Source organism: Ornithodoros turicata, unplaced genomic scaffold (genome assembly GCF_037126465.1).
Source record: "Ornithodoros turicata isolate Travis unplaced genomic scaffold, ASM3712646v1 Chromosome25, whole genome shotgun sequence".
NCBI classification, from domain to species: Eukaryota; Metazoa; Arthropoda; class Arachnida; order Ixodida; family Argasidae; genus Ornithodoros; species Ornithodoros turicata.
In genome coordinates, this window is record NW_026999346.1 from 1,890,952 (window position 1) to 1,903,284 (window position 12,333).

At 51.1% G+C, this 12,333-nt stretch overlaps 1 protein-coding gene across 1 annotated transcript; it reads left to right on the plus strand.

The window, feature by feature from the left end:
* Positions 1 to 4,476: 4,476 nt before the first annotated feature.
* LOC135373462 (uncharacterized) lies at positions 4,477 to 5,284 on the plus strand. Its single transcript, XM_064606659.1, has 2 exons — positions 4,477 to 4,611; positions 4,667 to 5,284. The coding sequence occupies exons 1-2, from the start codon at positions 4,477 to 4,479 to the stop codon at positions 5,282 to 5,284; spliced, it is 753 nt and encodes a 250-aa protein (XP_064462729.1).
* Positions 5,285 to 12,333: the final 7,049 nt, after the last annotated feature.

Consider the following 12,333-nt stretch of genomic DNA (forward strand, 5'->3'; position numbering starts at 1 on the left):
AAGTTTCCGACGCCGGGCCCCAGAGTCGAGCGCCACAACTTTATTGCTACTCAATTTCAGAGACTTGTCTCCAAGTATTCCCCAGCTACCATTGTTTCCGGAGAAGGTCTACTCGTTTGCTGGCGCCCAACTCAAACCAGACCTTGTTTTAGACAGGGGGCATGAAGTGGTTGTGGTGGATGTGGCTATTGCATGGGATTCTTCTGTTCAAAATCTTGAGAAGAAGGCCAGCGAAAAGTCAGCTAAATATTCATGTCTGGCTGAGATGTTTCCGGGTAGGAAATGTAGAGCGGTCGGGGCGGTCCTTGGTTCAAGTTGGTTGGTTCCAGTGGTTCGAGCTGGTTTGCCAGTCCATTAGGACTCTTAGGACTAAGGCTCAGTACTTCGTTTGGACCTGGTCCAGCGATCGTGGATGGTTTGATTACGACGTTGCCCCCATTCGTGTTGCCGGCTCAGCCATTCTCCCAGTGAAGCGAGACACGCCCATTAAATACCTCGGCCTGCGTCTGCACGTTCACAGAGGCCCTTCTATGGTGGATGAAAAGGCAGAAGAAGTGATGGAGGTCATAAGAAAGGCTGCTCTAAAACCGTTCCAGCGCCTCCGATGCTTCAAGGAGCTGGTGGTCCAAAGGAAGCTTTACACACTAGCCAACTCTCTGGGAGGCATTGGACACGCCTAAAAGACTGACAAGGTGAATATGCGCCAAGCCAAAGACATGTTGCACCTCCCGGGATCTTTCTCGACCTCACATATATGGATGCCCACAAAGAAGGGGGGACTTGGCGTGATTCAACTTGCATTTGTTGCCACCCAGGTCCAAATTAAGTCCTTGGCGCGGCTCCAGAGGTTTGGCAACCCTTTTGTGGATGTGATTTTCAACACCGTCCTCGGCGTTCATATGGAAACACTCTGTGGCTATATCGGCATTCCCGTTGGAATTTCGGCTTCCCGTGTCCTGAACAGAGTTATACAAACCGCTCATGCCACCTGGTTTCACTTGGCCAAGAATAACTACAAGAACAAGTCTAACTTTGCTCATGAGAACGATCCACTTTCTAACCGGTGGCTTCACTCCGATTCGCGTCTTCTCAAGGATGGAGACCGGATTAAGGGGTTGCGTCTACGTACAGGAATTTATCCCTGTCGTGCGCTCTATAATAAACACGCTAGTGACCCCCGCGAAAGGCTCTGCCATCATTGCAAGGAGGCCAATGAAACCCCAGCTCACATCCTGCAATTTTGCGAACGAGTACACGGCCCGCGCGTTGAGCGTCATAATTTCCTGTGTGATCAGGTTGCTCGTCTCGTAGGGAAGTACAGCCCACAAGCCCAAATAGCCCAGGAGAGGGTTTACATCGCCCAGGGGGCTAGGTTAAAGCCCGATATTGTTGTGCAAGAACAGGAGCGGGTCACTATTGTTGACCTCGCTGTCGCCCGGGACGGGAGTGTAGCCAGTCCCGAAAAGAAGGTACTGGAAAAGGCTGCTAAGTACGAGCCCCTCCGCGAATGCTTCCCTGGCAAGGACGTCAGTATAACAGGAATGGTGTTCGGGGCGCGCGGTCTCACCTGTCCATCAACTAGAAGGGTTTGCAGAGAACTCGGTTTTACAACTGCAGATGTGGCCTGGCTGGCGGCAAAGGCCCTCATCGGCAGTTTAATCTGTCTCAGTCGATTCGTTAAGATGGTGTGAGGTCTTCTCAGCAGGATGTAGGTTTTATCCATACGCGGTTTTCCCAGTGTTTTAGTACGGGACAGTTTGGTTTTATGTAGTTTTATCCCTCTTTTACTTTATTTTACACCTGGGCTCCTAAGACCGGCGTCTGGGTGCCACAAACCGTGCGGCGCTCGTACTTGTACTTGCGCACGTACAGCACTCAACTCCAAGCTTGGTCCAGTTTTTAACCCCACTTTTGGGGACATTGCAGTTTTTAGCCAAATAAACGCCATTCTAGTCATTCGACGCTTTTCTCCCACATTATAGGATCGTGCACTGAGGCACAAACTCACAAAGTATGGGGTAACGGCAGGGGAAAATACTGTGTTCTTTCGGTAGTCAAATAAAAGCCACTCTAGTCATTCGACACTTTTCTCCCACATTAGGATCGTGCATCTGAGGCACAAACTCACAAAGTATGTGGTAACGGCAGGGGAAAATACTGTGTTCTTTCAAATGGGGGGCGTGACTCAGGTATTATTCGATTGCGTTGCTGTGCGATTTATTGGTGCTCTCGAATAGAGGTTTTTGGGTGTACCCTGAGTCACGGGCGGTCCGGCCTTCTCGTGGCACCCCCTGGGCAACGGCAGCAGCAGCCTGCTAACGGACTGCCCACGGCATAAGCCGTGGTGGGAGTGAAAGAACCCCGTGATCGAAGTTTTTAAGCCATCCACGTCGTAACCTGGACGGGCAACGCTCTTACCTGGCCAGACAAGGAGATTACAAGTCAAATGGAAGTCCGAGAAGTTTAATTCCCATCGTCAGAATTAGTCTGTGGAGAATGCCAGACTCGCTTGACATCGCGAGAGAAGCTTGAGAGGCACAACGTCAGTGAACACGCTACAAGGATAAGATGGCGATGCGACAAATGCCAGGAGAAGATCCTCTACTCTGCAAAGAGTATGTCCTCGCACTACTCCAAATGCCGCAGAAGGCAGAGACCGACTATCCCGGTACAAGAACAGGATGAGACATCAGGTCAGCAGAGGCAAGATCCTTCACCGAGGTCTGCAGTGCAAGAGTCAGCGACCGAAGTATCTGAAAATCCTCAATTTAGCCACGAGATACCTGAAAGTGTTGACCATGTTAACCAGACTACTGACCGGACGGGGTCGCCGTCGGGCGGCTTTCGTCGGCCTGCGATCGGGGCGGGGTCGGATTTGCCCGACACGGGGGCTGAGCCGATCACTGGGGCGGCCCAAGAGGTTGTATGGCCCATGATCGACGAAGGGATGGTCTTTGCTACGACAGGTCCTGTGCCATCTTCACCTAGCATATCTGATTTGGCGTCCTTGCTGGCGCAAGAGGACCTCACTCCTCAGTGGGATGGGCCACAGTGGGTCTCGCAGGCTAGTCCCTGCGTTATGAACATTCGTCATGCAGGCACAGAGGACCGACCTCCCGAAAAAAATATGAGAGGCTCGGCCCCGGGGCCGGGTTTGTCCGATTCCGTCCGAGTCGGGGCGGGCGGGGGCGGCCCGGGGGTGATTTCATACGGGCGATGGACGGAAGCCGAATTAACGCTCATGGCTCCAGCTGAGATCGGCCTGGGGTCTCACCCCTTTATGAATCAGGAACTGCACACGAGATACCCTCACCGTTCCCTCCAGAGCATCAGGATGATGCGGCATTCCAACAGGTACAAGCTGCTGCTGCGAGGTTTACGCGAGCAAGAGGAGCGCCGCATAGCGGCCCTTACGCCCGAAGATATGCTTACTGCGCCTGCCACATCGATAACACAGGGAGCAGCTCCGGTCTGTGGCCTGCTCTCCGAGAACTTGATGGAGAGGATTATGAGTGGCCCTTTACAGGGGCATGATATCGACGGTATCTACAAGACTTTCGGGGTGGAGCGGGCAAGGACGAGTGGAAAGAGGCCTCCACGCAACGATATGAGGCAGCCCAAGGCAAGAAACGAACGTCGGAGAGCCAGATTCAAGCAACACCAAAGGCTTTATGCTAAAGGGCCTAAGGTCCTATGTCACGAACTCATGGCAGAAGCTGGCGGCTACCAGGGGACGACATCAGACCTACACGACGAATACGACATGGTTTTCTCCTCTCCCTCGTCCAAGGAGGTCCGGGTTCCCGCAATCGACGGACCGATGCTTGTCCCCTTTTCGCCGATTGAGGCCGACGAAGTGGAACGATGTTTGGCAGCATCGAAGCAGCGTGCCGCCCCCGGCCCTGATGGAATTACGGTGCAGGGCCTTAAACGCGTTCCATCTGACGTCTTGGCGGCAGTGCTCACGAACTTTTTGAGACACAAATGTGTGCCGGCCGACATCAAGGAATCTCGAACGGTTTTCGTCCCCATGCGTTCAAAGCCAACCGGCCCAGGTGACTACCGCCCTATTACTGTGTCGTCCCAGCTGCTGCGTTTGTACAGCAAGATTCTGCTACAGAGACTCACCCCGTCCACTTCATTCCACGAGCTTCAGAGTGGGTTCCAGGTGGATAAAAGCACCTCGAGCAATCTCCTCCTTCTCCAGGGCGTGATGAAATACGCTAAGATGCATCACAGGCCTTCTGGCTGGAGGGGAAGTCCGACGGCAAAAGAATATCCCTCAGGAGAGGAGTAAAGCAGGGGGATCCTTTATCTCCCTTTATGTTCAACTGCATAATGGACCCGCTTCTCCATCTCCTGAAGACCTCCGGCCTTGGTTTCCAGGCTTTTCAGGGGACAGCTGCCGCGATGGCGTTCGCCGATGATGTGATCATCTTTTCCGACAACCATGCGGCTCTGTAGGAATTAATAAAGATGGCCGAGGGCTACTTCAGACAGGTCCAACTCGAGGTCAACCCAAGGAAGGCACAGTACTTTGGCTGGACCTGGTCCAGCCAGAGGGACTGGTTTCGGTACGATGTTAGACCCATAATCGTCTGCGGCGAGGTGGTTAGGCCTCTAACCAGAGAGGAGCCCTCTAAGTACCTGGGGCTTAATCCACAAGGCACCTTCTCTCGACGACGCCAAGATCCGGGATATCAAGGACACTATCGATAAGGCTGCCCTCAAGCCCTTTCAGAGGCTCCACTGCTACAAAGAGCTCATCGTTCAACGGCGGCTTTATACTGTGGCAAATTCTATAAACGTCCTGGGTCAAATTCAGAAGCTAGATGCGATGCACGTCAAGGATGCTAAGAAGTTCCTCCAAGTACCAGGGAGCTTTCCAACTTCCCATCTCTGGCTGCCGAACAGAAGAGGCGGATTGGGTATGCTGCAACTAGCTTTTACGGCGGTATCTGTTCAGATTAAAGCATTGGCCCGCCTTCAGCGATTGGGAAGCTCCTTCGTGGATTCCATCGGGAACGAAGTCTTGGTGACTCATATTGACTCCCTCTGCCGAAAGCTCTCCGTACCCACGGGTGTAACCAACGCTAAAGAACTCGACAGACTGCTTCAGGAAGCCCACGGTCGTTGGATGGTGGATATGAAGGGAAGATACTACAATAAATCCATCTTTGCTTACGAAAGTGACCCGCTGGCGAGCCACTGGCTAAGTTCCGCGTCAAGGCATCTCAAAGAAGGTGACAAGATTAAGGCCCTACCCGTGCAGAGCCTTGTTTAACAAGCACGCCGACGACCCCGCAGCGATTAGGTAGTGTGATTTGTTTGTCCCGATTTATTCGTAAAGTTTAATTCATTGAGTCTTCCTGTCTCCCTGTTTGGAAGTTTTAGCTTGTAGGGCTGTTCGGTTGTATTGTTTTTATTCTTTATATCAACCAGGGTCGCAAGAGCGGCGGATGGTGTCAACACAACGCGGCCGGGAGGGTTCGTGTTTCATGCATTGCCGGGCTTGGCCCAGTCTTTTACCCCGTTCGGGGACAGTTTAGTTTTAGCCAAATAAACGCCATTCTAGTCATTCGACGCTTTTCTCCCACATTATAGGATCGCGCACTGAGGCATAAACTCACAAAGTATGCCGTAATGGCAGGGGAAAATACTGTGTTATTTCGGTAGCCAAATAAACGCCATTCTAGTCATTCCACACTTTTCTCCCACATTAGGATGGTGCGTCTGAGGCACAACCTGACAAAGTATGGGGTAACGGCAGGGGAAAATACTGTGTTCTTTCGGTAGCCAAATAAACGCCATTCAAGTCATTCGACACTTTTCTCCCACATTAGGATCGTGCATCTGAGGCACAAACTCACAAAGTATGGAGTAACGGCAGGGGAAAATACTGTGTTCTTTCTCCGATTGCGGTCGAACTTATATCCAACAAGGGCACTCTCCAACAAACAGTCTACCAATCCCGGGGCAGTGCAATGTCGATTCTGCAAAGACAAGGTGGAGACAGCCTATCATATTCTCCAGGAATGCGACAGAATTAACTTGCCCCGGATTGAGCGACACAATTTTCTGACTGCCGTGGATGGAACACGTCTGAAACCAGACATCATCGTGTCCAAAGGAGAGGAGGTTCTAATCGTGGATGTAGCAGTTGCGTGGGATGCGTCCCCCACCGCCCTCGAACTAGTTAATCAGGGAAAAGTGGCAAAGTACTCTGTCTTAACAGTCTCTTTCCCTGATAAGAGGGTTACAGTGGCTGGCTTATGCTTCGGGGCGCGTGGTGGGACGTGCGGCAGCACTAGAAGGACCTCACAGACCTTGGGCCTTTCCAAGAGTGATATGGGCTGGTTGGCGGCCAAGGCACTCGTCGGCAGCCTCATCTGCTTGTCACGTTTTAACAAGAAGATCTAAAAAGTTCCTCTGGTACGCTATAGTTTTTAGCCTGCAGTTTTTAAGCTTGGGACAGTTTTACCCTCTTTTATTTCAATTTCCACTTCAGCACAGCTAAGGGGAGACCACTGGGGCCCAATGGCAGATCATCGCTGGCCTGAAAAGGTCGGGCCTGACCTTTTAGGCTGGGCGCTCTTTTACCCTTCGGGGACATTTTAGTTTTTAGCCAAATAAACGCCATTCGACGCATGTGCCACGCCAGGCCCATAAAGGCCCGGCGTGGCACACCTTTTTCGCTGCTTCTTTTCTGTGTTCTTGCGAAGTGTTCTGTACGGTGTGTCACAAGTGCTCCCCCACCTCCTCGTGGTGCCGGGTGGTAACGGCTCTGCTCTTTGCATAGCCGGCCAAGTGGGGAGCGCAGGCCTTTGGCCTGGCGCAGGTGAAACCTCAGTTTTCTTTTCTTTTGGGTCTCCCTGTTCATAGCACAGGGGGCCTACACCTGCTCCGTTGAGTGCGAGCGTTTTGTCTTTTATTTGAGGATGGCGACCCACGAATGGGTTACCATCTATCCACCACAAGTCAGTCTTTTATGTCACCTGTGTGACCTTCCTGTGTCGTCACGACCCAAACTTGACAGCCATTACCTTCTTACACACAACACAAGGCTCATCTGGAAGCGTGGTGTTTGCTTGAACAAAACTTCCAACTCAAGTAAAACCATATCATCACATCACACTAAATGCAAAAGAAAGCTGAGATCCCAGGCAGACCCCTCTGGCTCGGGCGCGTCCGGGGCGGCTTGCGCCGCGTCGGGTGGGTCTTGCGAGTCGACGGCTGCAGTCCCCAGTTCCAGTCCAGAAGTTCTTCCATGCTCTCCTGATGGGGGTGGCAGTATCAAGGAGCAAAGTGTCTTAAGTCCGGCGAAGCCGGCTCCATCATCAAGCGACGAGAGGTGTTCTCCCCTCGGGGAGGCATCGAGTATTTCGGGGCAGGTTATTCTAAGTCCGGCTATGCCGGAAGTCGGTCCTTCCCTTGTGGTAGTGGCTGGCGAGCCTGACACCCCTATGACAACGAGCGAGTCAGAGTTGGCTCAATTGCTGGCGGACAGGGGTATTGCCCCCTCCTCTCTTTGCCGAAACAGCTCGAGGATTGGTCTCTGAACCGATCGAATGGCAGAGACGTAACATCGAGCCTCAATACTCACAGTCTTTACATTCTGACGGTTCTGGGGACTGCGAAGTTGATGAGTCGGGTCCGCACGGGGCGGTGCTGGCCGTTCCGGGTGCGGCGGAGCCGGAGAGGCCTGCTATGTCTTATGGTCGTTGGACCAAGGCAGAAATGCATCTTCTTGCTGTGCTTGAGCTAGATTTGGGAAAACATCCATTTATTAAACTTGAACTGTCGAAACGTTACCCCACCCGCTCACTTATGAGCATCAGGGGTAAGCACAGCAAAGTACACACAAATACTGGCGGCTGCACGGTCAGTGCGTTACAAAGAAATGCAGGAATCTTTGAATCAAGAGCAATGTTTGTCTGAGAGTAGTATGAGGTCAGAAGGCGAAGTCACTGAGCTCAGTGTGGAGGATCTTGAGAGGGCGGGACTGCCGCGGGACCTTGCTGAAAGGGTTCTGTCTGGACCACTGCAATACACTGATTTGGAAAGAATTTACCGAGCTTTCAATGCCTTTCCCAATCCAAAACACCAACGCACTATGCCAACTAAAACAGCCCAGCCTAGTACGAAGGCAGCGAGAAGAAGAGAGAAGTACCGTGAACATCAGCGTCTTTACAGGATGGGACCGAAGGTCCTTGTCCACCAGTTGCAAGCTGAGGGGGTGAGTTCCCCTGTCACGTTGGCTGATGTTCACTCCACTTATGACCCACTCTTCCCTTCTCCTTCCAAAACCGGTGTCTCGGTGTCTTCGTCTAGAAGTAAGGTTAAAGCGTATTGCGGCCCTGTTGCCGACTCAGAAGTGGGAGAGGCTTTGAGCTCCTTTAAGAATGGCACTTTCCCTGGTCCAGACAACCACGGGAACCCGCTTCAACAGCTCAACAGTCACTCCGACTGTTGAGCTGTTGAAGCTGGTTCCCGTGGTTGTCCTCGCTGCTGTGCTTAATAATTTCATGAAATTCGTGGTCGTTCCACCTGAGCTCAAACATTCCAGAACCATCTTTATCCCTAAGGTGCCAAGGCCTGAATCGGCTTCCGATTTCAGGCCTATTACGATCTCACCCTTGGTCCTTAGGTTGTTTTCCAAAATCTTATTGTCCCTCCTTTCGGCTGAGAATCGTTTTCACGATTTGCAAAGTGGGTTTGAGAGTGACCGGAGCACGAGCTCCAATCTTCTGCTTCTTCAGGGCATCATGTTGCACTCCAAAAGAACACATAAGCCCCTGTATGTGGCGAGCTTGGACGTTAGGAAAGCTTTTGATTCCTTGAGTCACAATTCCATCTTTTCAGCCCTTCAGGGCAAGGCCGTGCCACGACTATTCCAGGAGCTGGATAAGGAACTGTATACTGGCAATACCACCACATTTCACTTGAACGGCAGAACAGACGGCGCCAGAGTCGCTGTACGGCAAGGTATAAAGCAAGGAGACCCCTTGTCACCCTTTCTTTTCAACTGTGTGTTAGACCCTCTTCTTGCCCAATTGAACAAGTCCGAGTTTGGTTATCACGCTGGAGCGGCCTCGGCTGCCTCCATGGCCTTCGCTGACGATTTGCTGGTGTTTTCCGAGAACCATTCTTCTCTAACACGACTGCTGCAGATGGTTGAGACGTACATGACGTCAGTTGGTCTCACGTTAAATCCTCGGAAAACACAGTATTTCGGTTGGCGATGGAACAGCGAAACCGGCTGGTTCGACTACGGTGCACCACCTGTGGAAATTGCAGGAGCACGCATGGATTCTTTGGGAAGAGGAGGTGTTGTGAAGTATCTCGGGGTCTCCTTGTCTGTCAGTAAGGGTCCTCTACTGGAGGACAAATACAGTGACTCTGTTGCCCGGTTGTTGATGAAGGCGTCGTTAAAGCCGCTTCAGAGAATAAAATGCTACAAAGAACTGGTAGTATCACGCCAGTTATACCTCCTTTCCAACTCCCTCGCTGTTCTTTCTCAGTCACAAAAAGTCGACAAGTGGCACAGGTCTAGATCTACCAGGATCTTTTCCTAACGTCCTGCTCTGGCTGCCTTACAGGAGTAGTGGTATGGGGCTTTTGCCAGTACTGTGGACAGCTCCAGCAGTCCAGTTGAAGTCTTTGGGTAGGCTGCGGCGCCTCGGCAACGTGTTTGTTGATGAAATTTTCAACGAGGTGCTCGGAGGCTACGCCTCGAGACTGTCCACAGTGCTGGGTGTTCCTGACGGTATAGTGCACGGTAGGGAGTTGCAACTGGCCCTGAATGAAAGCAAGAGGAAGTGGTTCCGTGACAAAAAAGGTAGTTACGCCAAGAGGGATCTCTTTGCTTATGAGAAGGATCTCCCTGGAATCGATGGCTGCACCCAGACTGCCAGTTTATTAAAGAAGGCGATAAAATCAAGGCCTTGCGGCTCAGAGCGGATGTTTTTCCAACACGTTCTCTTTTCAACAAACACGCCAAGGACCCCACGGCCAGACTGTGTCATCACTGTCGCGAGGCCGAGGAGACGCCTTGCCACATCCTCCAGTACTGCGAACGAGTGCATGGCCCCAGAGTCGAGAGCCACAACTTTATTGCCAAGCAGTTGCAAATACTTGTTGTTAAGTACTCTCCGGGTACTACTGTTACTGCGGAGAAAGTCTTCACTGTTGGTGGTGCTCGGCTCAAGCCAGACCTTGTACTGGATAGGGGGCATGAGGTAGTCGTGGTGGATGTGGCAATCGCGTGGGACTCTTCCGTGGCCAATCTCGAGAAGAAGGCAAAGGAAAAATCTGAAAAGCATGCTTGTCTGGCTCAGCTTTTTCGAGGTAGAGCATTCAGAGTGGTCGGGGCGGTCCTTGGAGCCAGAGGTCTGGTTTGTCCATCCATGCGAAAGCTATGTGAGGAGTTTGGGCTTTCGAGATCAGATGTGGCGTGGTTGGCGGCCAGGGCCCTGGTGGGTAGTTTGATCTGCCTGAGTCGGTTTGTACGTAAGGTATTACTGGGGCAGCCATCGCTTCTGTGTGGTGTTGTTGGATCTTCTTGTGGTGTTGCCAAATTTTCTTATGGGTTTTGCTAGATCTTTAACGCTTAGTGTATTAATACACTTTAAGATCTTGCGTCAGCAGTCCTAGAGTTTGTTGTGCTCGGTTGCTTCATTAATATTCTTGACCATTTGTAGCAAATATACCTTCTTGAACATCCTGTAGCAGATACACCTTCTTTTGATCTTCTTGGTGGTGCTCCTAGATCTTCTCTGGGGTCTTATTGGATCTTTAGCGCACTGTGTATTATTACACTTGAGATCTTTCCGTTGGCATTACGAGCGCTTTGTTTTGCTCGTTTGCCCCATTCATATTCTTGAACATCTTGCACCAATTACACATTCTTGAACATCTAGTAGCAAATACACCTTCTTTGAACATTATGTAGCAAATACACCTTCTGAGTAGTAAATACACCTTCTTTGAACATTATGTAGCAAATACACCCTCTGAGTATTCTTTAACCCTTGTCCAGTAGCAAATACTACCTTGCTGGCTTTTCCCCCCTCTGATTTTGCCATAGGGAAGTGGAGAGGAGTTCCCGTGGTTTTCCTATAGTTGATCGGGACTCCTGCTTTGTGTTTTTGAGTTTTAAATCGAGGCGAATTACGCTCCACTCGTTTTAGCCATTTGTTGGGCGAGTTCTTATCTGTATTCTTAATATGTTCTTACCGGTCTTAACCCCAAGTCTGGGTCTAAGGCCAACTAGCTCACTGCGCTCCGCGCGGTGAGGCTGCAGATCCCCGACTTGGTTTCAACCCGCTTGCGGGTACAAGTTAGTTTTAGCCAAATAAACACCATTCTACTCATTCGACGCTTTTCTCACACATTATAGGATCGTGCACTGAGGCACAAACTCACAAAGTATGGGGTAACGACAGGGGAAAATACTGTGTTCTTTCGGTAGCCAAATCAACGCCATTCTAGTCATTCGACACTTTTCTCCCACATTAAGATGGTGCGTCTGAGGCACAAACTCACAAAGTATGGGGTAACGGCAGGGGAGAATGGGGGGGGGGTGTATCCGGTCTTGTGCTGTGCGAAATTAGAGTGCCCTGATACGTGACGTTTCTTTTGCACTGAACCACGGGCGGTCCGGCCTCCTCGCGGCGCCCCCCGGGCAGCGGCTAGCAGCAGCCGGCAAACGGACCGCCCACGGCGTAAGCCGTGGCTGGAGTGCAGACTTTGGTCTTTATTGCTCGTTTCGGTGACCCAGCTAAGTTGCTGGGCTGCCTACGCTCCTGCCCTTCACTAGGACACCGTTTAAGATGGAGGACCATACAGTCATCTACCCGCCGGATGGACTTACGTGTCGCATCTGTGCCAGCAGTCTCTCCTCCAGAGCGAAGTTTGAAGATGATGATGATTCCAGTTTTACTGGCGCATCGACAACAAAGGTCATAATGCGCCAAAACGTTGACAGTAATATGATTACATAAAATTAAATACAACCAGTGAGATAAAATATGACGATGTCTGATACTGCCAATATAAAACTACAGAACGTTTAAAATTCCAATGTCTGTTAAAAACTGAAAAACCCTTTTAAAAGGGATTATTGCCTCATCACCAAGCAATAGGGCTGGGTGAAGAGGCAAATGATATGCATAAAAACCTCTAAAGTGATGTTGACTGTGGGCCTCATAATGAGGACATGAAATGAGAATGTGTATGACAGAGAGGAGTTCACCACAGTGCTCGCACTGGGGTGGCTCCTCTCCACGAAGTAAAAACCCATGAGTGATGAATGTATGTCCTATGCGCAGCCTT

Bases quoted from the DNA above. Each gene is read 5' to 3' on its own strand.
- LOC135373462 (XM_064606659.1), top strand. From the start codon at position 4,477: ATGGCCGAGGGCTACTTCAGACAGGTCCAACTCGAGGTCAACCCAAGG. The intron at 4,612-4,666 runs GTTAGGCCTCTA...TTAATCCACAAG, and splicing joins TAATCGTCTGCGGCGAGGTG to GCACCTTCTCTCGACGACGC.